The 26,480-nt window shown below is 42.3% G+C and overlaps 1 protein-coding gene across 2 annotated transcripts; it reads left to right on the top strand.

Moving 5' to 3' along the window:
• ssrp1a (structure specific recognition protein 1a) lies at window positions 1-26,480 on the top strand. 2 transcript variants are annotated; one of them, XR_014602821.1, is made up of 19 exons: window positions 4-70; window positions 1,567-1,646; window positions 2,508-2,693; window positions 5,546-5,651; window positions 6,206-6,399; window positions 10,253-10,353; window positions 10,611-10,740; window positions 11,042-11,145; window positions 11,601-11,729; window positions 12,628-12,849; window positions 13,664-13,736; window positions 15,883-16,015; window positions 16,143-16,188; window positions 17,595-17,736; window positions 19,644-19,811; window positions 20,500-20,606; window positions 20,719-20,914; window positions 22,022-24,492; window positions 26,087-26,480. XR_014602821.1 is itself a non-coding variant. In XM_084085570.1 (18 exons), the coding sequence occupies exons 2-18, from the start codon at window positions 1,593-1,595 to the stop codon at window positions 22,085-22,087; spliced, it is 2,157 nt and encodes a 718-aa protein (XP_083941696.1). In that variant the 5' UTR covers window positions 1-70; window positions 1,564-1,592; the 3' UTR covers window positions 22,088-22,593. The 2 variants fall into 2 exon arrangements, 1 of the variants encoding a protein (XP_083941696.1); XM_084085570.1 differs by lacking the exon at window positions 26,087-26,480 and having other exon boundaries at window positions 1-70; window positions 1,564-1,646; window positions 22,022-22,593.

Here is a 26,480-nt window from a genome sequence, read left to right as displayed (position 1 = left end):
TGACGTCAATGTTAGCCCCTGATGCTACACGCGGGAAACAGGCGAAGTCTGCCGTGAACACACACTGACAGTAAGGACTAAGTTTATACATGATGTTGTATCGGTCCTCTCCATATTTACTTAAATGTAAGATAGGAATTAAGATGTTTTAGATCTAAATACGCTTCGATTGAGTGTTGGGAACTATCCTATAGGCAGAGTAGATTACACATTGTTGCTTTGTGTACTCCACTACAGACAGTGGCCTTGCATTGCTTGTGGAGCGCTTGATTTGCTACACACTGATGCATAGAGCGGGCGGAGCTTCTCCACTTGTACTTTATGATCAAGTCCACAACTCATGCACAATGTGCCCACATCGGTTTAAGTGACATTTGGGCTTATTTTTCTGTAAAGTTGCTTGTAAATATTGGCCTTATTTCTAAAGTGTAACTGCTTATTTTGGGCTTGCTGTGCAATGATGTTTAAACCAGTGGTACTCTAAAGATTTCATGCCGAGGACCCCCAAAATTAATGTGTATTTGTCCGCAGACCCCCATCTGAAAATATGTTATGCCAGGGACCCTCATACAAGATTTGTGTTGTTAAAATGTTTCAAAATGATTCCACATTTTTCACATTTTATTCTAGATGTTTTTGATAAGAGCAGATCTACAAGCTCACAACGCGACGGCTATTTTCAAATGGTTTAAAGGGCTCATGTAGCATAGTCGCTTCTTTTGGGCTTGTTTTCCTAGACCTGGTTGCTTATTTCTCTCACAAAATACGGCAACACTGCTCATGCAACAAATTAGAAGGACACGGCCTGTAACAAAACAGACGCATCCTTTAGCATGCCAGTCAGCGCTAGCTTCACTGTTAGCCTGTTTTTAATGGCCTAGCGCACTAGTAAGTTTCCATTTCTATTAACAAAGCGTCGACGTGACATAATATTTGTAAATGATAGGCATCCCGTGAAATAAAACACTGGGTCATATGTTAATGAATACTTATAGCTACACCCTTAATGTTGTCAGGTAGGTTAGGCAGCTAATTATTGTGCATGGAGCTCGCACAGGTAGGCTAATTCATTTGACAAATAACTTCATACTTGAAAATGTATGAAGTTTCTTTGTGTTTATTGATACTGTTTCTTTGCACAAAAAATAACGTTAACCCCTCCCCCCTCCAACTGTTTTCTTTTTACTACTACTCGTTTATATGATGTTTTTTGCATATTATTTTATAATGTTTGTCTTTAAATATTTAGATTTTGCAAATTGTTAAAGTATTCAGCCTATTATTTTAGAATTCTTTACACTTTTAAGTGTCAACAATTCTAAAATATAATGTGTGTGTAATACACACCCTTGACACTTTTTTACACAAGTTTTACTGACACATCATCAATTGGTCTTGGGATGTGACCAGGAGCACAACGAAGAGAAAATACAGCCTCCTGTTAGAAATCAACGTTTCTTCTATATCATGTTACTAAATCAAAGCAATAACCCCAGTTGAAAGCGTCCCTGATTTATCAAAGCACACGTCTGCTTGTATCTAATGTATTAACCTCTCTGTCAGCAGAGCATCGGTCGTCGCCTGTGGATGAGATGGGAGACACACTGGAGTTCAATGAGATTTATCAGGAGATGAAAGGCTCCTGGGTCAGTAACTGCATACCTGCTCACATTATACATGTATCCCCTGAATGTAATGTCACATAACACATCTATTCAGTGCATGCTTTATAACAGTGGTTCTCAAGGACCCCCATAACTCTGAGCGTACAGATGGACCCGTAAGGAAGGGTCCTTTTGGTTCCATTTGTACGTGCTCAGAGTTACAGACCTTCAAGGGTCCATTTGGAAGCCCCTCAAGGAACCCTGAGGGTTGCTGGAACCCACTTAGAGAACCACTGCTTTCAAAGATGCCACCATCTCCCTTTAACCTCTTACAATCACCCCTGTGTATGCATTCCTGGATTTTTATTCATTTTATTAATTAGTTGAGGAAATGTGTCACTCCATAACTGTAGAGCACTGTGGTACAGTATGTGACAGCAAACCTTTTAAAAGCCTTCAGTATGTTTTGCAGCTTTAGAAAGCATCTGTCATTTTAGCGTTGGCTATTCAAAAATAGCAGATCTACAAGCTCACATGCAGGTCTACAAATATACAAGCTTGTACATCTGCTACTTTTGAACATTCTTGATTTGGTAGGCATATATAGAATCGTCCTCAGGTCTTAAGGGGTTAAATATATTTGTTATTAACTTGTAGTTGTATACTAAAGGGAGAAATTTAAATAACACATCTGTCCATGATAACTTTTAGAAAAAAATTCTGATACTTATACTGTCATTTTTAGGTAAAAGTTAAATAAATGTAAAACTAGCTAACAGTGAGTGTACACAGTAAAAGTTTTGTTATTTTAATTCAGAGTTTACAAATGCAACCTTGGTATAATTGTACTCTCTTTGGGTTTAATACACCGCTAATTGTATTGTGTGTGTCCTGTCACTGCAGAATGATGGGCGCCTGCGTTTCAGCAAGCAGAATGTGGTCTACAAGAGCAGCAAGACGGGCAAGGTGGACAACATCCCAGCTGGGGAGCTCAGCTTGGCCCAGTGGAGACGTGTGTGTTTGGGACATGGCATCAAACTGACAACTAGCACTGGGCATGTCTACAAATATGATGGCTTCAGAGATACAGTGAGTCTGTGCACTTAGCACTATGGATTCAGTTATTTGGGTGAATCGCTTGTTTGAGACACTGAGATAGAGTTGGAGAAGTAGTCCTAAACACAGCCATTATTACAAGTGAATGTGAGCACTACTCTAATTAATTTCAATGGGCTTTTTTTTGTGTACAGTGTAGAAAGGTTACTTAAGATTTAAAGAGAACACCAGCACGCATTTAGGCTTTAAGCCTTCATCAGCCCTCATGAATGCTTGCAGCCGAATGCCGTACGTACACTGTATGCTTACCTATGCCAACTAAAGAAAAGTGCCGTAAGGACATTTCTGTGTGTGCTGGTAATGGTATCCTAAGCAGAATTCTGTTGTGCTGTTACTGTAAGCACCCAAAATGAATTTCAGTGCACATTGAAATAAATCTAGTTCCTCTGTTGTGTACGCAAACCTCCAAGAACAGCCTTTAAACCACTGTGGAAACACAGCAGCAATGATATGAATAATGTTGATGCAATGTTAACGACAAGACTGATGATCCAAGCAAGATTACTTCGAAAATTACTTCCATCCCTCTTGTGACACTGGCGTAATAAAGCCTTCCCGTTCTGTTGAGTCCCACAGAGTTCTCTTAAAAATGTAATTTGTGCATGTGTGTATGGGCGTGCCTGTGTGTGTGTGTGTTTGGCGTATGTGTTTGTGCTTGGCCCGTGCGTGCGTTTGACCTGTGTTTTGCTATCATCAGCATGTGAAAGAGTAGCTACTCTCCCCCAAACCTTCTAATGGGATTAATGAGGGAAACCAGCTCTAGCATGTGTGTTCCATAAACAGTGCAATCATCGGCTCATGTGAGTCAGTGTTTATATCAATCTGTTGAAACAGTTTGGCTCAGCAAAAGAAAGAAGAAAAGAGCTGTTTTGTGTTTGTTTTTGTCAATGTAACTTTGTCTTTTGTTTCCTCTGAATGTATGAGGAGTGCCTCTGTGCCAGTAAACAACCACGTTTGTGCGTCTGTGTGGCCATTTACGGGCATTTTTAAAATCCCAAGTTTGCGGCTAGCAGGGCCCACGACTGGAGTGTGGTCTCTGGGGTTTAATCAGCACGTATTGTTGGAGATGGATCCTCTCTGTCCCGGAGCGTCGGGCATGAAGTCATTGTTTATTATCCATCGGCCCGTGTCAGTGCCCAGGAATCCACTGGAGGTCTAGCTGCTAGCTACTCGACTAAACCAGCCCACAGGCCTTTTCTGGTGCGGCCCTCTTCTCCTACGGCAGCCCTGTTTAAATACGAGTGGACACTTGTTCTACACGCATGTAGTCATGTCTGTGTATACATGTGGTAGATGGATAGAGACATTGAGGTCATAGTTTATATATTGAGAGCATGGCACAGGACGTGCATTATGGACGCAGGGCAGGTGAAAACTACACTGATCAGAATCAGATGAAAACTAGACTAATCTGGCTGAGGGCTCAACTGGCCGAAGGAGAGGACTAGAGATCTTGAGGCTTGTGTGTGGCAGTTGGGGGGGATAGATGATAGTTTCAAGGGCACTTGGAATAAATCATGGATATGTAGTAATAGAAGTCAGACGTTTGGGGATTGAGCAAGATTCTTTGCACGTGTCTGTGAAGGATGTATTGGGAAATTAGTGTTTATTCTGATGAAATGAGGTAAGCAACATCAATTCTGCCAACACGGTGAATGGATACGGTACATAAAGCAGGCCTGATTATTACAATCTTTGTTTCATTGTCTTCCAGTAAGAATTGGAGTTAGAAAGCGGGTTCAATCAGAAACGGTAAACCATCCAATCATTACATTACTATAGAGCTTAAAGGTTTAAATAGAATTTACAGTACATAAGTGTAATTGCTTTCATACTTTTTAAGACAATATATAATACTTTGGTAGTCCTTAATTTAAAGCATTCACAGACCCCTATACTAGATTAAGTAAGACATACTGTACAAGAAATACAGTATATACAGTAAAGATATCTGTGCACAAATGGTCTTACACATAAACAATGGATTAATAATACTGAATAAATAAACACAGAAACACACTAATGTACAGACGCATACGGACTGGCTTTCTTGGTCCTTGCTGTAATAACCTTAAGGGTGATTTATACTTGGTTGTGTGCCATTGTCGCGCAACCAAGTATAAATCAGGCGTTACAGACAGGCAGATATCCAGGTGCATAAACTATTTTTCCACACAGTCTCATTGTCTTATCCCCCACACACACACACACACGCTCACACACACACACACACACACACATGCACAGAAATACGCAGACGCACCGCAATCACTTCCACATGTGCATTTAGGACAGCGCCTGTGTGTGACTGCTTCTCTGTCCCCGTGCGTGTGTGTGTGTGTGTGTGTGTGTGTGTGTGTGTGTCTCCTCTCCAAGCCTGCAGGATAAATAAACAGGCTGATTGTCAGTGAAAGGGGGGGAACAGTGGGAGCGAACAGATTACGTTCACCTCCAGTGTCCCAGGGGACCGTGCGGTGGGCGGGGTTCTAATTGAGCTGTGATTAATTAAGCCCCTTGGTGGGGGTGGAGGGGGAGGACGTGGTGTATGTTTTTTGTTTATGCTAGGTTTTGAACCGTGCAGCAGTAAGCTATGGACTGCTGTGCTAACTTTGATGATCTTTCCTGTTTTTTTTTCTCCCCTCTCCTCTCCCCTTATTCTTTTAATTTGATCTCTTTCCGTCACTCTTTCCCTTCTTGCCCTTTCCTCATCTCACTGTGTGCCCCTGTATTTAATTTATTTGATTTCTTACACTTTCTGTCTCTGTCTTCCCTCAACCCCCAAAACCCCATTTGTTCCCCTCTGGCCCCCTCCCTCTGTCTTTCAGGACTTGGAGAAGATCTCCGACTTCTTCAAGGCTAACTACAAGTTGGAGCTGACTGAGAAGGACATGTGTGTCAAGGGCTGGAACTGGGGTACTGCCAAGTTTTCAGGTAAACGCAAATGTTTGTCTTACAATTATTGCGGGGTTATCAGAATTCTTTATTACAAAGTTGTATTTAACCTGCTGGCCAAATGTAAGTCTTTAACCTCAAAATCCCTGAAAATAACCGTAATCCCTAACCAGAAACATATCCCCCAAATTCCTAACATTAACCCCATAAAACGTTTTAGGTAGAAAATAATCTATAAGGTTTATCTTTTTCTGGTTGTTATAACCTTGTGGGGAGATCCCCACAAAGCTAAAAACAAACAAAACATGGTACACACACTACTACTACCAAGTCATGAACCAGTGGACTACTGAGAAGTTAATTGAATATCCTGATGCAGAACGTTCCAGGCTCATAATTTTTTATTGAATACTTTATTAACACTTTGCAAATAGTACAGAGATATGATTGTTAAAAGAATAAAACAAAGAGCCCTAGGGGCTTGTTTCCATTGTAGTCCTGTGTCAAATACTGAAACAAATACATTCATTTAACTTGCTACCCTTGGGTAAATCATTTCTGTAACCCTGTTCCTCTGTTGTCATCCACTTCAGGGCCACTATTGTCGTTTGACATCAATGACAACACGGCGTTCGAGGTCCCACTGTCCAGCGTGTCCCAATGCGCTACCGGCAAGAACGAGGTCACCCTAGAGTTCCACCAGAATGACGATGCCGAGGTTTCTCTCATGGAGGTCCGATTCTACGTCCCCCCCGGCCAGGGTGACGAGGGACAGGATCCTGTGGATGTAAGCCCAGTTACGGTTTCTAAACTGACAGGTCTCCCAAATTCGCTAGGTTAGGTTTCTGCCCCAGTGCCACCCATGAGAGGGATGTAGCGTGTAAAAGCACTTTGAACCGGTTCTGACTGCTCTGTAACCAGGAGTCTAATGAGGCTCACCTGTCCCTAGTCCACTTTTCATAGTGAGAACTTTTAAGTCATGTTTACTGGTCATAACTTGCCTTGGCCGTACATCCAGTTTGAGTACTACTTCAGGCTGTGGTCATTTTTCCTCCCACCAGAGGGAGCTCCGGCGTAAAGTAAGTTGGTTGGTGCTTGAACCTGTGACTTGAGAGCAATGGGTATATTAGACCGGTGGGATTTCTGAAATATGTGATTATTAGAGGCATTTGGGGGTAAAAGTCGGGAACCAGGCCATATTACATAATTCAAGGGTGCTGAATCAGAAAAACACGGTTCCCAAGCAAAATTCTTAGTGCTTAACCTCCTAATTTGCATATCAAAATGGCTGCCGATTTTGAAGTATTTCTTAAACAACTCTATAACAAAGCAAGCAAATCTGACAAATAAAGTGTATATATTTATGTTCTGAGGGTCATACAATGTGTGGAAGATATTTGTAATGTAATAAATTGTAAATAAGTATGCAAATTAGAGGCCACCATTACATAAAATGATGTACCGTAGTACTCAAACGGTGCAAAAGGTGCATCCCCCTTATTTTGTTCCTAATTATCTGTATTTTTGCCATCCTTAGGACATCTAAAATACATACTTTTTCCCCATGCTAAATGTTTAGTTTTTGACCTTCTAATCTGCATATCTGAATGGCTGCCAAATTGGCAAATTCGCACCTTTATCTTCAATAACTCTGTGGCCAGGCAAGCAAAATTGACAAATGAAGTGTCTATATACATTTTCTACAATGTGAGTAAAGAATTTGTAAGTAATATAATATGATAATATAATATAATATAATAATCAGCCTACTCCGAAATATGCAAAATAGCGGCCCCCATAACGGATAACGGTTTAGTACTCTAAAGATACTGTATTGGCCATTGTTGAACGAAAGTCTAGACACTAGACCACATTCATACAAGGAGGTTGATCATCACTCCGTTGCTGACATGCACACATGGCTGTGCATCGTAACCCAGATTTCCGGCATTTGCAACGACGTGTTGTGCATTGCTTATGGCATGCACATGAAATCATTTCTATAGGCTATACTAGCATGGAACAGGTTGGACTAGGCTAGAGTAGGTTGTACTAGGTTGTACTAGACTCTAATACTCTCTATTAGGCTTTACTAGTCCCTTGTCAGCCCTGTAGATACTCAGACCATAGGGACTAACCACTGTGTACACAGGCCATAGCTTGTGTGTGCACGAGCAATAGTTTTGCATGAACCTTTGTAGACCATAGTACAGATCTGCCTTGTACAGCCTAATATAGCCTAGTGCAGCCTAGCAAAGCCTACTAGAGATTAAAAAATCACACCCTGTGTGAAGGTAGCGGCGCCTTTGATACATTTTGTCATTGATATGTGTTTATAATGTGTTTATAGCCATGTGTCGCGTGAAGCTTGACCAATCACTTTGTTGACGCACCTGACCAATCAGAACGTTGACGCACACGGACAAAGTCAGGTATAGAGCGGCTAGAGCCGCTAAAAAGCGTATTAGAGACCAGTAGAGTCTAGTACTGTACAGCCTAGTACATCCAAGACTAGTCCAGCCTTTTGGGAGAACAGACTAGGGGAGGGTGGTATAGGCTATACTAGCATGGAACAGGCCGGACTAGGCTAGACTAGGTTGTAATAGGCTGTACTAGACTCTAATAGGCTCTATTAGGCTGTACTAGGCTCTTGTCCGCCCTGTAGATCCTCAACCCATAGGGACTAACGACTGTGTACACGGGCAATAGCTTGTGTGTGCACAAGAAATAGTTTTGCATGAACATTTGTAGGCCAAAGTAAAGTACTGCCTTCTATAGCCTAATAGAGCCCAGTAAAGCCTAGCAACGGGTGCTAGAGCTGAAAGCAGACCATTAGAGCCCAGCAGAGACTAGTACAGTAAAACCTAGTACACCCAGGTCTAGCCTAGTCCAGCCTGGTGGGAGAACATAATAGGGGAGGGGGTACCAGGCTATGCTAGGACTGATAAGGCTGGACTAGGATAGATGAGGCTGTACTAGGCTGTACTAGACTCTAATAGGCTATATTAGGCTGTACTATGCTCTTGTCAGCCCTGTAGATCCTCAGACCATTGGGACTAACTGAACACGGGCAATAGCTTGTGTGTGCACGATCAATAGTTTTGCATGAACCTTTGTAGACCATAGTACAGATCTGCCTTGTACAGCCTAATATAGCATTGTACAGACCAGCACAGCCTACTGGAATTTAAAACAGTCTATTAGAGACCAGTAGAGACTACAACATCAAAGCCTAGTACACCCAGGTCTAGCCTAGTCCAGCCTTTTGATGGAACAGACTAGGGGACGGCGATATAGGCTATACTAGCATGGAACAGACTGGACTAGTTAAGACTAGGTTGTACTAGGCTCTATTAGGTTGAACTAGGCTGTGCTAGTCCCTTGTCAGCCCTGTAGATACTCAGACCATTGGGATTAACCACTGTGTACACGGGCAATAGTTTGTGTGTGCACCACCAATAGTTTTGCATGAACATTTGTAGGCCAAAGTAAAGTACTGCCTTCTATAGCCTAATAAAGCCAAGTACAGCCTAGCAAAGCCTGCTAGAGCTGAAAACAGACTATTAGAGCCCAGCAGAGTCTAGTACAGTAAAGCCTAGTACACCCAGGTCTAGCCTAGTCCTAGGACTAGGCAGTAATAGGCTGGACTAGGCTGTACTAGGCAGGGCCCATCGGGGGTGGGGGGGGGGGACACAAGCCTGTATGGCAATCAACTGAAAAGTTAGGCTACATAGCTTAAACAATTTCAGCCTTTCCCTGTTGGCCGTCTAAGCGCATCTAGGAAGTTTCATAGGTTTTCGATGCTGGGAATTGGAGTTATGGCTGTTTAAAGCCCAGCCAATAGGAACACAGAGGGGCGGGGCTTAATACATTTCAGCTAGTCCCTGTTGGCCGTCTAAGTGTAACTATAGCCATCCCCATCCCACTCTATATAGTTGTGTTGAAAGTAGTTTGTGTTCAGTTATCAGTACCAGTTCTGTGGCTCTAACTCATTCTGGGGGTGAGTTATACATGGGGGCAATTTATTTTTTGGTCATCAGGGGCCAAATGTACCAGGATTTTTCCATGATCTAAATATGTATTTTAGATGTCTTAAGGATGGTAAAAATACAGATAAGTAGAAATAAAATAAAATAAGGGGGATGCGGATGAATCACTTTAAGTACGAAACCGTTTTCTGTAATAGTGGCCTCTAATTTGCATATTTATTTACATTATTTACATTTATTTACATATATTACATTACAAATATCTTCCACACATTGTATGACCCTCAGAACATAAATATATACACTTTATTTGTCAGATTTGCTTGCTTTGTTATAGAGTTGTTTAAGAAATACTTCAAAATCGGCAGCCATTTTGATATGCAAATTAGGAGGTTAAGCACTAAGAATTTTGCTTGGGAACCGTGTTTTTCTGATTCAGCACCCTTGAATTATGTAAAATGGCCTGGTTCCCAACTTTTACCCCCAAATGCCTCTAACCTCCTTATAGAAGGCCTTTTTTCTGAAATCCCTCCTGTCTATATCTACTGGACTTTGACTATGAATATTTGATAGAAGGACCACTAATTGTGCTGTAAAGCGGCAGCTGTTTTGTCCGTGTTGATTCAGTACTAACAGGAAGTGTGTCCTCAGGCATTTGCAGCGAATGTGCTGTCCAAGGCTGATGTCATCCAGGCCACAGGAGACGCCGTATGTGTCTTCAAAGAGCTGCAGTGTCTCACGCCCAGAGGAAGGTATAGGAAACACAACACGCATAACACACTACCACAAAATTCTGTCATCCCATATATGTAAACTTAAAATGTGAGTTTTGAACTGCACAGCATGTTTAACCTGCTTTTCAGTGACGGGCATTCCGTCTCTGGTTGTTTGCACAGACAAATCTTTTGATTAAATGTAGATTAGACCGATACTCATGCCGGGACCTTTCTTTTTTATAATCCACCTCATGATCTTTCACCTCTTCCACTTTGTTTTTCTACTCATTCAGGTACGACATCCGTATCTATCCCACTTTCCTTCACCTCCATGGTAAGACGTTTGACTACAAGATTCCCTACACCACCGTGCTGCGTCTCTTCCTACTGCCGCACAAGGACCAGAGGCAGATGTTCTTTGTGGTAAGTCTGTTTGCCAGCCAGCCTCTCAGCCTGTCCTTGGTTGTTTTTTTCATTTAATTGAGAGCAATTATTGAGCTATGTAATGTGGTGTATTATTCTCATATGTTGAGTAAATTCTGCAGTAAATATTTATTGTGTCCACAGTAACGCATGCCATTGAGAGATTTGCTCTGCCTTTCATAACCTGTGAATGCGTTTCATCTCGCTGTCACTGCCCTTCCATTCGCATTCCTTCTATTTTCTCCCCTCCTCCCTTCTTCTCTCTTTTCCTTTAACTCTGTCCCCTGGTTTCTTTGTGTAGATCAGTCTGGATCCTCCCATCAAGCAGGGTCAGACTCGCTACCACTTCCTCATCCTGCTCTTCTCCAAGGAGGAAGACATTAGTCTCACCTTAAACATGAGCGAGTGAGTTTAACCAAAGACGATGGGAAACAAAGACACGCCAACTTGGATCGATTTCCTGTATCTGTGTCACGTGGGTTTAGTAGACCAGGGGTGCGTTCGGAAATGCGCTCTGAGAATCTGCGCCGCTGACGGCTCTGAATTTCCGAGCCACCAGAGGGCACCTAGGATGCACTCCAACGCTCTCGGAGCGTATTTCGGAATGCACCCCAGGCGTGAGTCTCTTAATTCCAAAGGAGAATTGGATTGACGGCGCCCACTTAGGAGGCAATATGTGTGTGCCATTTAGAAAAATAGTAGAATAGTAGAAAAATGACCCTATGTTCTAGAGAAGGGTAACCTTTGTTACAGATGTTGTGATTATCTCACACAAATGGGCAATGTGTCTTATGGCGGATGTTTTACATGTGTGTTTTGAATCACAACATTCCTCTTCCTCTTGTTTCCTCATCTTCTAGGGAGGATGTGGAGCGTCGTTTTGAGGGAAAGCTCAGTAAGAACATGTCAGGCTCTCTCTACGAGCTTGTCAGCAGGGTAATGAAGGCTCTGGTCAACCGCAAGATCACTGTGCCCGGCAACTTCCAGGGGTACACAACTGTGCAACACACACACACACACGCCTAAACATATGAGCAGATCCTTCTGAAATGAATATATGTCTATATGCACATACTAACACAAATGTATATATCTTTCTTTCTTTTATATATATATATATATATATATATATATATATATATACACACACACACACACACACACACACACACACGCACACGATTACAGACATACAATCATATAAGTGTATTATAATTCTAGATCAAGCTTTGTGTTTCTTTCTTTTTCTCCCCGAGCAGTGGTTCTCAAACTTAACACATTGATTGCCAAGATATTAAACATAGTTTTCTATCCCCTTGCCAGAGTATAATTACCTCAATCCGATGATATTTGAAACGCCGTGGAACCGACATTGTGTCCCAAAAACACAAACAAAATAGTCCCCGTGGGTTAGCGGAGGGATCTGTGTGTCCATAGGAACGACAACGTTCCAACCGCGATCCGCCATTTTGGGGCTTCGGCCCGCTGAAAACTAGTGGTTTTCAATGCAAAAAAAAGAAACAGAGTTACAGCTGTTTTTCTGAAAATACGGATGGCTTCCTGTTTTTTTGGAACAACGTCACATCCACATTCTACTTCTCTGTGTGCCGATCGATCATTCCAAAGCTGTGTTAGGTCGACCCTTGTGGAATTTCCAGAAAAAATGAAAGAACTCATCAATGCGATCTTGGCAATCAATGTGTTAAGTGTCTTCAGTACCCCCTCTCCCTGATTTCTGTCGGTTCAACAAGGTGATGGGCAGGAACTGCACCACCTGGATGGCCCATATGTTTGTTTCTTTGGAACAAAACAGCTAAATAAGATGCCTCTCTCGCTCTCTCCCCCCCCCCCCCCTCCCCTGTCTTCTTCTACTCCTCCCTATTGTAGCCACTCGGGTGCCCAGTGCATCACCTGCTCGTACAAGGCCTCCTCTGGCCTCCTGTATCCCTTGGAGAGGGGTTTCATCTACGTGCACAAGCCTCCGGTGCACCTGCGCTTTGAGGAGATTTCCTGCGTCAACTTCGCCAGAGGTACCACAACTACACGCTCCTTCGACTTTGAGATTGAGACCAAGCAGGGGAACCAGTTCACCTTCAGCAGCATCGAGAGGTAATGATGGTGACACAGCCACACACATGAACTCAATCTTGCACACATTTGGCATGGGCTGTCATAGTTAAGTCATGCAAATCACCAATCTGTATATGTTGGAATTAGTTTTGTCAAAATAATGGCCTTGCATGTACTTGGCCATGATTATTTAAAATGTCTCTGATTTATCTCAGGAAATCTTTGGCGAGAATCAATAGATGATTAATACTATAATTTAGTACTAAAAATAGTAATGAGAGATTTGGTAGGGTTTCAAAGGGTCTAAAAATGTCCGGTAAATTTAAAGGGAAGTTTAGTTAAAAGTATCATGTCCATATTTGAATTGTAACCATGCACTGAATACCACATTAAATGTTCAGCTCATTTGCCAGCATCCTATTAGATAGGAATTCAGTACAATTGCAACCCTCTGCATGTACATTGCATTTTCTCATCATATGTACAGCCCACATTCATCATAGACCTCCGCACTACAATGCTAAGTCTGAGCCATAGGACTACATTTTTTTCAGGGAAGCTTTGATTAAATTACTGGAGTGAATATATTTTATATTGATTATAATATTTAATTTAACCAGTCCAGCACATTGTCGCCTAAACCAAAGTACACAGATTCTAATTTGTTAAAAGCTTCTACAAATTTTCTGTTATTGCCCACTTCTCGAAAAGCTTGCAACCCTAAGCATTGGTACAAATTTCACAAGCATATTGCGAATTGACCTATTTCTGACCACCATAACGGTAAAGTATACATTAACTGCTAAGTAGTGGGTCTTAATTATCTCCTGGATATGCGTCTCTCTTCCCACAGAGAAGAATACGGGAAGCTGTTTGACTTTGTCAATGCCAAGAAACTCAACATCAAAAACAGAGGCTTCAAAGAGGTAACTACTTTCAATGTTTACTTTGTACACATTTTTATGGTTTCATGTGAGACTATATTCCATCTCGTTCAATATATTGACATTTTTGTTGCCCTTCTCCTGTGTGTCTGTCATTGTACACCTATAGAAGAAGGTGGGTATGGTTGTGGGCGTTCCCTTCATCAAGTGGGCACCATTGCGTGATCTTATTGGTGTGGAGTGATTAACGCTTGCATGGTGTGTGTGTGTGTGTGTGTGTGTGTGTGTGTGTGTGTGTGTGTGTGTGTGTGTGTGTGTGTGTGGGGCAGCAGGGAATGTGTCCAATAATCTCTGAGGTCTTTTGATTGCTGTGATTGACATGGAAAGACCTCGTAATTTTCTACTAATCATAGAATACGTTTTCGTCAACATTGACTTTGGAGGACTGTGAGGTCAGGAAGAAAAGAATGAGGTGTATGTGACTGTGTTTGGAATGTACAGACTAATGTTTGGCCCAAGAGTTTGCTTTTTTTCTTTAACTGCGAACAAATCTGTCACTGCAACTTTGTCTAATACAGGATATACTGATTTCCCTGCCCAGAATGCTCAGTGTTCAGTCAAAATGTGTCTGTCAATCCAGCCAAAGGACTATACTGTCATATGTGGCAGGGTCATCTGTTGCCGTACTTAGAAGGTCAGCAGAGGATGTCAGTTAGATTAAATGAACCTGTCCTCCTACTGTATTGGTGGCTGGTCAGGATTTAACGTCGCTTATGCTTTCTGCCATTCAACCCCAACGGACAGACAGACATATTATATGGTGATTGTAATGCCAATTGTTTCCCAGATGACATCACATTACAGTACAACCTGTGTCACTGACATCCTGTTAAATGAGTGAGGTTAGATTTGATGAAATTGAAGCCAGTTACTTTTGGTATCACCCACTTATGGCACTTTTCCACTGCATGGAACCGGCTTGACTTGATTACTTGACTCTACTTGCATTTGGTACTGGGTACTTTGCTTCCTACTGTAGATAGTACCCCCTCAATGTAGGTCGTCATCATAGCGATGTCAAACTATACTGTAGTTATAATTGTAACTACTTATATAATTGCGATTTAACGATTTTAATTGTTTCTGTCGGTGAACATTGGAACATGAATAAAAATTACATTTCTGTTTGGCTTTTAGGCTTTGTGAAAACAAAAGATGCATATTGAATTACTTTATACTTAAAAAATAAATACGGGGTGCCTGCTGGCCTAGCGGTCCAGGCGCATATCACATACGCTGGTAAACCAGCTTGACAGCGTGTCGCGGGTTTGACCTTTGCTGTGTGTGTGTCCCCCCATCTCTCCCCATTTCATGTCAGCCCACTTTCCTATCAATAAAGGCAGAAAAAGCCCCCTATAATATAATAAAAAAAAACTTGTGGAAATAGCCGATCTACCAGCTCAAAACGCCTCGCATCATGACGTGTTTTAAGCTTGTTGATATTTCCACTGTTTTTTTAAATATATGAACATTTTTAACATGGTAATGATTATGACGATTATGCTAAAATAACTGCGAGTATGCAATAATTGTGACAGGCCTACCTCCTGGCTGTCTTGGACAACCCAGTCATTTACTACCTGACTTTGAAGCAACCAGCAGAAGTCCATATTTGCCATTGTCTCAGCTAAGCTACTAATAACGCAGATGACATGACGGACAGCAATGGTCGATGGATTAGAATGTTGCACGCGTAATTAAAAACTGTGCGCTTATTAAGAAGTGCTCTGGACAAGATATGCAAGTGTTCCGCCGCTTTAAAATGCCTTCTGTGGACACTGCCCCTTATGGTAAACGGAACAGACGATCAGCGTTCCGAGAAATTTTAAGTATTTCGGAATGGGTTACCACATCATCATCGATGCCTTGTTTCAGCCTGACCTATATTTTCATTTAGAATCAAATCAAGTGGGATTGTGTGACTGCTGTCTGTGCATCAACGTAGCAGCTATCACATTTTTTTCTTTTTTTTACAATCAAATATAAATTGATATCCTTAGAACATTCATTGACAGCCTTAGTACCTATAGGACATATGATGGCACCACTCCACTTTGTGCATCCAAGAAGTGGTGTCTCATGTGGCATATGGGTTGCATAGTTCCTGACACTATAGTGTATCTTCCAGGGCATGAAAGGTACCAATAACGAGTACAGTGACTCCGATGAAGACCAACACGACGCCTACCTGGAGAGGATGAAGGCCGAGGGCAAGATCAGGGAGGAGGGCGACGGCAGTGAGGAATCGGAGGGCGAGAGCGGTGAGTGACAACCCCTGTCAGCCAATTGGATTAGCGTTTGGCGGTATACATAACAGCACCATTGCATTCAGGATATTGTCGCGCTTCATCCTCACACTTTCCCCTTCCCTATTGTTTCTATTTTTAGACGAGTCTTTCAACCCCGGAGAAGAGGATGATGACATTGCAGAGGAGTGAGTGACTATTTGCCGTTCATTTTGATTCCCTTCCGCCTTTCTTGTCACCAATATATTCACACTTCTCCCTCTCTCCATCCCTTTTTCTTATCACTAACTACTTCATATAGCCCTTTATACTTGTCAAATGAAAATAACTAATCTATAAGCTGACAATAATATAAATGTGTAGAGGATTTATGTGTAGAGGACTTACTGGATTTTCAGGCCGCTACGTGGCCTTCAAATCCAGCCCTATATTGCACTGATAAGAGCATTTAACACTGCTGTAGTGTTAAACACTGCTGTTTTGACTATTGTAGGGATTTCGCGTTATGCAGTGTTACCGGGTGTTCGGGCACACACAGAGTACATTACTTGTACACCAACAACACCGCTTTATTATTTTTTAATAGGCTACAATAACTTTTTCTGTGTACCCTATAAAACCACTTGAGTTCAAAAAGCCCGGTCAGTTTGTAAAGGTTTGGTTTGTTTCTGGATCATTGCCAGGCATGTCAAGTAGGACGCCTAGTGGTTGACAATAGAGGCTATGCGCGTGACATCATCGTAACCGGAAAATAAAAACTACTTTCTGGCCTTGACAGCCCATACATCCAAACAGAAAAGTCCTATCTGATTGTATTAAACAACGTTAAATTCATCAACATGGCAGCTGTACGGAAAGATTTAACTATCCTCTTTCTATCTGAAAAGTTTTTGTTTCATAAAAATCCACCGTAGACATGTTATGAGCTACTTTCTGTCAATACATTTCGTGCAGGTGATTATTTATATAAGTGTCAGAGTTTGGAAGCGCTCGTTTTCAATAAAGCAACGTCCTGCTGCCTCCTGCATTATGTGCAAATTAGAAACGGGTGGTACACAGGACCGTTGAGTGATTTCCAACGAGTGCTTCCAAACACTTAACGCTCCATGCTGCTCACTGTTTTGCCACTCAGTCTAGATGAGGGGGCGTGTGGAAAAGTGACACATGTGCATACTCTCTATATTAATGCAGGATGCCCGGCGCACAATATATTTATAAAAGTAATTAAAGTGGGCTATGCAGTGTTACCGGTGTTGACATGCATTTATTAACGGTGACATCCCTAGATCGGAGTAACGTTACACCTGTGGCCCCCGGGGCCCCTAACGTGGCCCCTGGTATGACTATTGTCATGCCAGACCCCTGACCAGCGTTTGCCAAGTTTTGTGCGGATCGGAGCAACAGTGCGCCTTGGTCGGCACGTTGCATTTGTGACGTCCACCCACCCTATAAGCTATTTTAATGGCACCAGGTTGAAAGTGGTTAATGTCGTCTCTGCCTCATCAAATCAATGTTATTTTTTTATAATAACGCCATGCTTGACTGACAGTTCCTTTGCTTTGTTTTGTTTTTTCCTTCTCACACTATTCGTCAGGTATGACAGCAACGCCGAGGCAAGCGACAGCAGTGAAGGAGGAGAAGGAGGAGACGACAGTGGCGAGGACGGCAAGAAGAAGAAAAAGGTCAAGAAACCCAAAGAAGTGAAAGAGAAGAAAGAACGGAAGCCCCGTAAAGAGGTGAGAGACTGGGAACGATGAATGGTCGATGGCAGACGAAGGGAAAGGTGAACATGCAAAACAAATGACAGTATTTTATTCCAGGCTGAAGAGAGACAATGAGTTAGGTGTGGTGATAACATTATTATCTTTTACCAGTATTATACCCTTGTATATAGGTTAGGTTTTAGAAGCGAGGACCGTTTAACCACCGACTTACTTAGATTTAGTTCCTACCGTTTGTATTGGAACATTGGGCGAGGAATCTCCTCCATCTGTTCCGGTCCCTGGTGACCCTCCTTGCACCATGCCAGCTGACACCCATCTCGTTTAGGTCTTCCTTAACACAGCGGTTGCCAGCATTTTATAATAACAGATTACGTTCGGTGCCAGAAATCTCACCGTCTGCAATGCTGCACTGTTTAGAGCTGTAGACTCCACCGCGAGCACACGCACGTAAACAATGCATGCGTGCATAGCAATGGATGGTCCTGGCTAAAACCTGGAACAACAACATGTCTCATGCGAGTCACCGCTGCGGAGCCATCGCGCAACGAGAATGACTCGTTTTGCCCACTGTAAAAAGTTAAGGAGATACAGAGGTTTTTAGCAAGGAGATTGGAAGCGGATGGGAGCCAGATTTTTTGGCACGGTGATCCATCTGTCCCTTACTTCTTAGAGTGTTCAGCCCCCCCGTGTGGAAAAAATAAAAAGACTGAAAACACGGTTTGAACAGTGTTCGGCACCAAAGCGCTACTCTGTGAAAACACGGTTTGAACCGTGTTTGGCACCCGATGTGTTAAACGTACAGGCCTTCTTCGACCTCCCTCTCATCCTTTTACCGCCCCCTGGCACCCAGTCCATTCCCACATGTGTCCAGCCATTTAACCACTTAAACCCTCTATAATTTGTAAACTTAACCCCACTTGGCTTTGTACTTGGTCCGCTCTTTTCCGCTCTACAACAAATCTCTTTGCCAAAAATAGCTGATCTACAAATGGGTTCATACGTTTAATTTTAAGGATGTTTTGATTAGTCACTAATTGAACAGCTTCTGTGTTATGCTTTAAATTGAGTTCAGGTTAACACATCGCGTGCCAGTCGCGTAGATCTACGCGAACCGATTTAAAGCCGCAGTGTGCCAGTCGCGTAGATCTACGCGACTCGCATTTCCCATGTTAAATCGAAAAAGTGCACTTTCCGGAAATTTTTTTCGACCCATTTCCGGTTCCGGGGCCGACCGGAAACGGAATAAAACTGGTTCCGGTTTTTTCGCTCGCATCCGTTTCCTGTCTAGGCATCAGCTTAGAATCGATTTATCTCCCTTGTGGTTTTCCTCACCGCATCGTCCTGTCTAACGTTCTCGCCTGTAACTTCAAAATGGCGGCACGGATCGGCTCGCAGTTTTTTGTTTTTGTTTTTCACGGATCCCGTGTTTGTGTCGAACCAAATGAACGCGGATTTTAAACGGATTTAGCGGGGGCTATGACGACATGAAAAAAACAAAAAAACAACAAAAAGAGCTTGGCACTGGTAGGTACATTATGAGATTAACCTCTGGCGTTCAATGTGTTGTTAAGGTCATGTATGTACTAGTCCAGGCGTTCTCAAACGTTTTTATGCCACAAATGTTTTTGGCGACCCCACACTTTATTCGTAGAGCAGTTTCCAAGTGGAAATAAAGAATATCTTAAAATAAAATCATCCATTGTTGGCCTTATATGAATATGTATTTAGAAAATGAAGTTAAAGCAGTGATTCCTGCTGATGTGTAGGCCTATCTTATCAATGAAATGAATGAATAATATTCTAGCGCAGCCGAAAAAGACGGCGAAGTAGTTTGAGAACCGCTGTACTAGTCAATGTCTCAAGTATAGGAATACAAATATGACTTTTATATGTCCGTACATTGTTCCTCTGTGTTGCAGAAGAAGAAGAGGGACGTTAACGCCCCCAAGAGGCCGATGACCGCCTACATGCTGTGGCTCGGCAACAGCCGTGAACGCATAAAGTCGGAGAACCCAGGCATCTCAGTCACTGAGATCTCCAAGAAGGCTGGGGAGATGTGGAGAGGGATAGGCAAGGAGGACAAGGAGGTGAGAGAGGAGCAGAGAGTTAATATATCTGGACACAACGGTTATAATTGTATGCATGTCTCTCTTTTTTTGTATTATTCAATTCATCTACGCTATTAATTTTCAATCAAAAGTTGAAATTGCACATCAGTCAAAATATAATTTTCTATTACGAGTGCAATGATGCTATTGTCAAGTCGATACTAGCCTGGAATCAATACCATTTTCGGATTTCTGAGCCGACGTCATCAGGCGGCCGGAACACACGACCGGAACCTCAGGTGCTGTGCACCTGAAATATGATTCCCCTAGTTTAAAACTTGTTTAGTTTGGTATAATCGTTTAGTTTCTTTTGGTATAATAATCGATTGGTATGTCCATCTATTATTCTAACTAATTGATTCGCATTATGTGGGGAACAAGCAATGCAACGCCAACCGGAACACGATTTTTTTTTCCTTTTTTCTAAACCGGATCACACGGCTCATTTTTAGAATGAATACCAGGCTTTCCCCCGGTGGAAAGCCAGGTGACGCGAGGTTATGTCGATACCAGGCTAAAATACACCGCCCAAACCCATTGACCTAATTATTGTACTAAATAGTATTTTAAAGGTTCTGCCACTTGTCTTCCACTTGTCTGCCTCCCGCTCCTGGTTCTTTCTTTTTTCATCTGTCTGTCGGTCTGTCTCTCTATTTCTCTCTTTCAGGAGTGGGAGCAGAAGGCTGGAGAGGCAAAGAAGCAATATGACATAGCCAAGAAGGAGTACAAGGAGAGTGGTGGAGGAGCCTCAGCCTCCACATCACCTTCCAAAAAGTAAGGCTTTAAACACGCACACACGCACAAACAGACATGCATAGTGCTTGCTTTTCTTGATGCATGATGTACGTATTTAACACACCTTTCAACCCCCTGCCCTCGCTCCCAGGGACACTAAAAAGAAAGCAGTCAAGAAGGAGGACAAGAAGAGGAAGTCAGCAGGAGGAGACAAAGAGAAGGAGCGAGGAGGAGCAACAGCAGGTGGTAATGAGAGCTTCAAGAGCCGAGAGTTCATCGAGACCAGTGAGGAGAGCTCGTCGGACAACGACCGCAAGAAGACCAAAAAGAGCAAAAAGAGCAAAAAGGTAAAACATGTTTCCAACCGATTTCACCAAATAAAACTCCTAGATAACATAACATCTAAACATATGGAACATACACTTCTCTTAAAGGTAGGGTGATATTTTTGGGTAAAAACTTTTTTGTTAACTGTTAAAGCAGTATATTCTGATAGTAATTACTGCCATGGTGTTACTTCAGTAACGGGCGTCTGTCTCTCCAGCTCTTTAATAAACAGAAAATTCATTTTGAGGTGGGTTGCCAATTTCAGCCCATCAGGAGAGTGAACCCATTTATCCGCTTAAATTGTATAGTGTTCCAATTCTTTCTGCTCCTTTCTTTCTGTCATCACTTACTATCCCCACCAGAAAATGCATTTTCTGTTAACTAAAGAGCTGGAGAGACAGGGAGACTCCTGTTACTGAACAATTGCTCTATAGCAATGATTACTAAATATTCAGTTTGTACTTGTAAGAAATAATCTAATTACAGATTACTGCAAGACATGTGCAGTTATCTATAGATTCAACAAGTTTATAGAAATCTATAGATTCTTTTTCTATAGAAGTTTATGGCTTATGAAAAAAAGATTTATCATAAGTTTGTGGTTTAAGAGACCCTTAACTCTTTGACTACCAGAGTATTTTCATAATATACTCACCCAGTGCCAGCGTTATAACCTTTTCAACCGGTCACAGAAGTTTTATATCCATTATAATCCATCGAATGGCTGTGTGTAGAAACAAACACGAACCGGAGCTTTCCGTTCGTTTTTTATACCGTGTGAGAGAAACAGCAAACGGTTTACAGATATTTTCACCAAGGATGCGTGAGAAGCCAGTGGGAAGAGAAAATGATCAAGGATGGTACAGAGAACAGCACGATTGTTTATTAAACAATAAAAAGTTATACAGCGCGTCTAACGCGTCGACGGCACAGATGGATTAAGTAGCAATTGACTCGAAAACGCGTCGATGGCAGTCTAAGGGTTAAGAGTACTTCTCAGACGAGAGCTTATGTTTCATTTAAAAAAAATAATAATAAACTGCCACCAGAATTTTAATCGTCTTATTTTGCCAAGAAAAACAAGACCACATCCGTCGTTCATAATGCATTATTCTCTCCATTGTCAGGAATCTGATGAAGAAGAGGAAGAGGTCTTGTCCACCCCCCCCAGCTCGGAGCAGGAGTCTGACTGAACACACACATATGCACAAACTTTTCCATCCATACACATCCAGACATCACGGACCAAGGATTTGTACTACCACTTCTGTGTTACATCCCACAAATAACTCTTGCGCAGACAAATGAACGGAGAGACAACCCAATGGATATTGTTTGTACGTTTCTCCCCTCAATCGCTTTCTTTTTTATTTACAATACAAGCTGATATCGTGTGGCTGACTCAATGATGAGCCCGTGCAACATTTGATCATTTCAGATTGGGATTTCCTGCTGACAACTCATTGACTTGGTGGTGTACTTGTGTACTGCATTTCCCATAATGCTTAAAGTTTTCATGAAACCCATGGAGATGGTATTAGTTTTGAAGTTAATAGTTGGTCATTGTGGATGGAGAGGTTAGGGTTAGACATTTTTTGTTTTGTTTTAGAGAACTAAAAAAAAGTCAGTTGGTGTGTTCATTTTGTCGTCGTGTCCTGTTTTCAGGTTGATTAAATAAATTCTTTTGTATTAAAGTTCACTTTTTGAGTTTATTAAACCTCCTATTGTTGTACAGGGCAGCTGATCTGCCATAGATTTACTGTATTTCAGGCAAAATGGGTCTTACCCACATCATTCCTCATTGATATGGATAGTTGCTGACCACATGCATATTAGCTCTCATAGCCACAAATAATTTAAAAAATGGATTTTGAAAAGCATTATTTTTATAATCCCCCCCTCCCCTTTGTGCAAAGTTATCTGATGTACCCGTCATACCCGTTCCTCACTCATTGCGCTTTGCGCCGCCAATTTTCCGCCGCTTTTGTTCACTGCAACGTCCTTCACCCATAAGAGCAGATCTCACACTATTTGTTTCATTGTATATTATATTGGATAAGCGCCACAAACATGCCGCAAAACTCATCCAATGGGTGAAGCTGACGGATCTGGTTGCCCAAGCGGGGAAGCCGGTGTCCACACCACCCCAAACACACAAGCCAAATTCAGGTCTATTCTAATTCAATCTAGTACCTCAACTTCTCCTCCACCCGCGCATTAGTCCCACCTCCAAGCAAGGAGAGGATTATATGCAAGGCCAGAGGAATCAAGCTGGTTGGACTGACACCCACGTTCCAATTCCTCAATCAAGTGGGAACTTTCACCCTCAAGCCGCTTAACACACTCATGCAGGCACGTTATGTTTACATTTTAGGATATGAGCACGAAGAACAAAGTTTGGTTGGCTCTAAAACAAGTCCACGACAGCAGTGCAGTTTTTTTTTTTTTTAATCCCATCTCCCAAACAGCGTAGTCATGGTTTCCCCTCCCATAGCCCGAGGAGACGGTCCATCCAATAACAGAACAGATAAGCAGTCAACACTTCCGGCGAGAGGACGAGAACAGGCCGAAGCCTACACTCGATGTACACTCGCTGTTTGACACTCCAAACGACATGGGGAATTCACTCACTCTCTGGTCTCAGCACCTCCAAAAGCAAATTACCATTTGCGACAAAACTATTTCCGGGTTAAGCTGGAGTACCGAGAGTTGAGTGAGCGAGCAGAGATTTGGTTATTGGAATGTAATGGCTAATGAGATTTTGTGCGTCCTCCACAGACCTGGGGCAGACAGATGCAGACATTCGTGGTTTTTCGATTCTTGGAAACCATTGGTTCGATTTAATAGCCACTCGGCAGTCGGCACTAGTATGCGTAATGTTTACAAAGTAATAGTGTAGTGCACATATCCATGACAGTGATGGGCACCTGTGACCCCCACATTTTAACTGTCATATACTGTAGCCCAGAAAGTAGAAAAACATTTCTATTGACATAGGGGGGACCCTACAGAATAGTTTTTCTCCTTTCTGAAGGCAACCATACTGCTCTTTATCGAGGCCATTTAACCAGGCAGCACGGTTGGATTTGTGGGTAGATTGAAGGCAGTGCTGCAGAGATGTTTTTTAAAAGTAGAGGTTGAGGATTAAGTACGCAGTGGTTTGTAAAAGCACAGCCATCTTAGAGTTTGAACCATGGATGTATTGAACAGGGTGGTTTTTAACAGCCAGAGACACTAAGATGTGTGGTTCAGTCCCACTTTTGAGATGTCGGTCTATAGGATGCCACGCTGCTTGTTCCGCCATCACAATTTCCTCCTTTCAAAAGCTTAATGCATGTCAAATGGCAGAACATCCTAAATGACCTCTTGGTTCTCGACTTTTATCATGCCTGACTTAAGTCTACTTTGGTGTATGATGGTGTATAAACTAAGCATAATTTGATTTCAGTAATCAAATGGAAACTTATATCCTCATCTGGGATATTGTTTTCCCAATGTATCAGGAATCTGAAAATGCTTTTATTTGCGTTTGAATTTTTGTCTCATCCAAATACTACTGTAATTCCTATTTTGACATGTTCAGAATAAAATGTATCATGTCTGTTGAGCCCTAATCTCTCAGAACAGATTCTGCTCTGCGTTTGAATCTGTCGGGGGGGTTCGTCATATCGCGTACGCACTGGCCTACAATTGGGCGTGCCTTCAGATCAGGAAGCAGGCCGCACTTTACCCAATCAAATGTAGTGGGCGGGATTTACGTGTCCGCCGATCCTTCCCCACTAGAAACAAACCGAAACTAATTTAACAATAGCGTCCTCGGAGCAGACAAAACCACGGAAAGATATTCACATTTTAACTTGCTCTTTCATCATAGAAACAAGTGGGCTTATAACCAAAATGATCCATGTTCTCTGGGAGAAGTGTTATTGTAGCCTGGTAAACCCTCCCTCCGGAAATCTCATTTCCATTTGATTTCAGGAGTGAGTCTGGCCTGATCGCCCATGCTGCAATATTGGCTGTGGGCTGGAGTTGGGCGGGAGTAATACCGTTGACTGACAACCCCTTCAGCCAATGATCGTTTTTCCCCTTCAGCCAATCAGCAGTTCATTTTTACCACCTCCAGACTATGTGACGCAACGGGACTTTTGAGACGGCCATGCCCAAAATAGGTTGCCTTATTCGGATATATGTGTGTCACTGCCCGCCCCGGCAGGTTCTCTGAATTTTTTTTTAAAAATAGGCTCCGTCATGATTAATTGACCACATATATGAAGTTTAACAACTAAATTCTATCCAAAAGTAAATTCTGTGCCTCAAAATAGAAGTTTGAGAGCTTTTTGAAGTAAAAAAACCAGCAGAGAAAATAGCGGACAGAAAAGATGGCTGCCGTCGGCTGTATTCAGGCTGCACTCGGTGCCATTCGGGCTCACTCGAACTCGCCACCTGATTGGCCAACTGTCGCTGTCAATCACAGAACGATGTGCGACGACGCTGATAGGCTCGTCTGTTTGGCGTACACAGCCAATATTGCAGAATGGGCGTTCATGCCAGACTCACTCCTGAAATCAAATGGAAATGAGATTTCCGGAGGGAGGGTTTAACCCATTGAGACCTGAAGCCGATTCTACATGTCTCCTAAATCTCAACAGTTTTCTGAAAAACGTATGTTTCCATATCAGTGGTGCTCAAACTTTTTCATGTCAAGGACCCCAAAATGATATGTATTTGGCCGCGGACCCCCATCAAAATATTTTGTTCCAGGGACCCCCCAGAAGCAAAGATTTGAGTTAAAAATGTTCGCTTTAAAAATATATATATTCAAAGATTTGCACACATTTTCACGATTTTTCAAAAATAGCAGATCTACAAGCTCGTAGCGTGGCACTCGGTGCCGCGCTATGAGCTTGTATATCTGCTATTTTTGAATAGCCCAAAGTGTAAAATAATGCTTTTTAGCTCAAATCTAAAAATGACACAGTTCCAGGTCTTAGGCTAGTGTTAGTGTTCCGTAGAAATATTGTTAGTGGGAATGAAACATAGTCGCACCACCGGAAGTGAAAGGCTGAAGGCAGACCAAAACCCCAGTTTCCTTGCGCACGTGTGCTACGTCGACTTCCTCCCAGAGCCAACTGAGATTGTAAAAAACAGCAGAGGGCGCTGTTTTTCCTTTTCATTTGGCAATGGGTTCCCAGATTGGTTGAGCCCAAATCAGATGAGTCAAGTACAACAACGTCAATATAGATAAACACATTTTACAGTCTAAAAGTCTATCCGTAATGGTCCATTACAGGTAAATGTTTTCACTTTAGAGTTGAATTAACACAGATTCTGTGGTTGTAGGCAGGTGTTCACATCATGGATGATGACCAACATGTATTTTGTGTAGGCTATGTGTGTGTTTGCAATTTAAGAGAGCAAGAGACCTTGTGAGAGAGAGTGGCGTGGAGATGTTTTTTCATCCTAATGTAGTGTGTGCGTGCGCATTTGTGTTTTTTGCTAATCATTTCCTGTGTAATGATGATCACTTTTACATTACAGTGGTTTCCGCTTTCACAAAAATCACATTAAAGGGGACGTCTGTCTCTC

This window comes from Gymnoscopelus microlampas (genome assembly GCF_963454915.1).
Source record: "Gymnoscopelus microlampas genome assembly, chromosome: 18".
NCBI classification, from domain to species: Eukaryota; Metazoa; Chordata; class Actinopteri; order Myctophiformes; family Myctophidae; genus Gymnoscopelus; species Gymnoscopelus microlampas.
This window is presented reverse-complemented; position numbering and strand designations above follow the sequence as displayed.

Excerpts from the sequence above, each read along its gene's own strand:
- ssrp1a (XM_084085570.1), top strand. The coding sequence starts at position 1,593 with ATGGGAGACACACTGGAGTTCAATGAGATTTATCAGGAGATGAAAGGC. Across the intron at positions 1,647-2,507 it reads AGGAGATGAAAGGCTCCTGG|AATGATGGGCGCCTGCGTTT; the intron begins GTCAGTAACTGC and ends CTGTCACTGCAG. Across the intron at positions 5,652-6,205 it reads GGGTACTGCCAAGTTTTCAG|GGCCACTATTGTCGTTTGAC; the intron begins GTAAACGCAAAT and ends CATCCACTTCAG.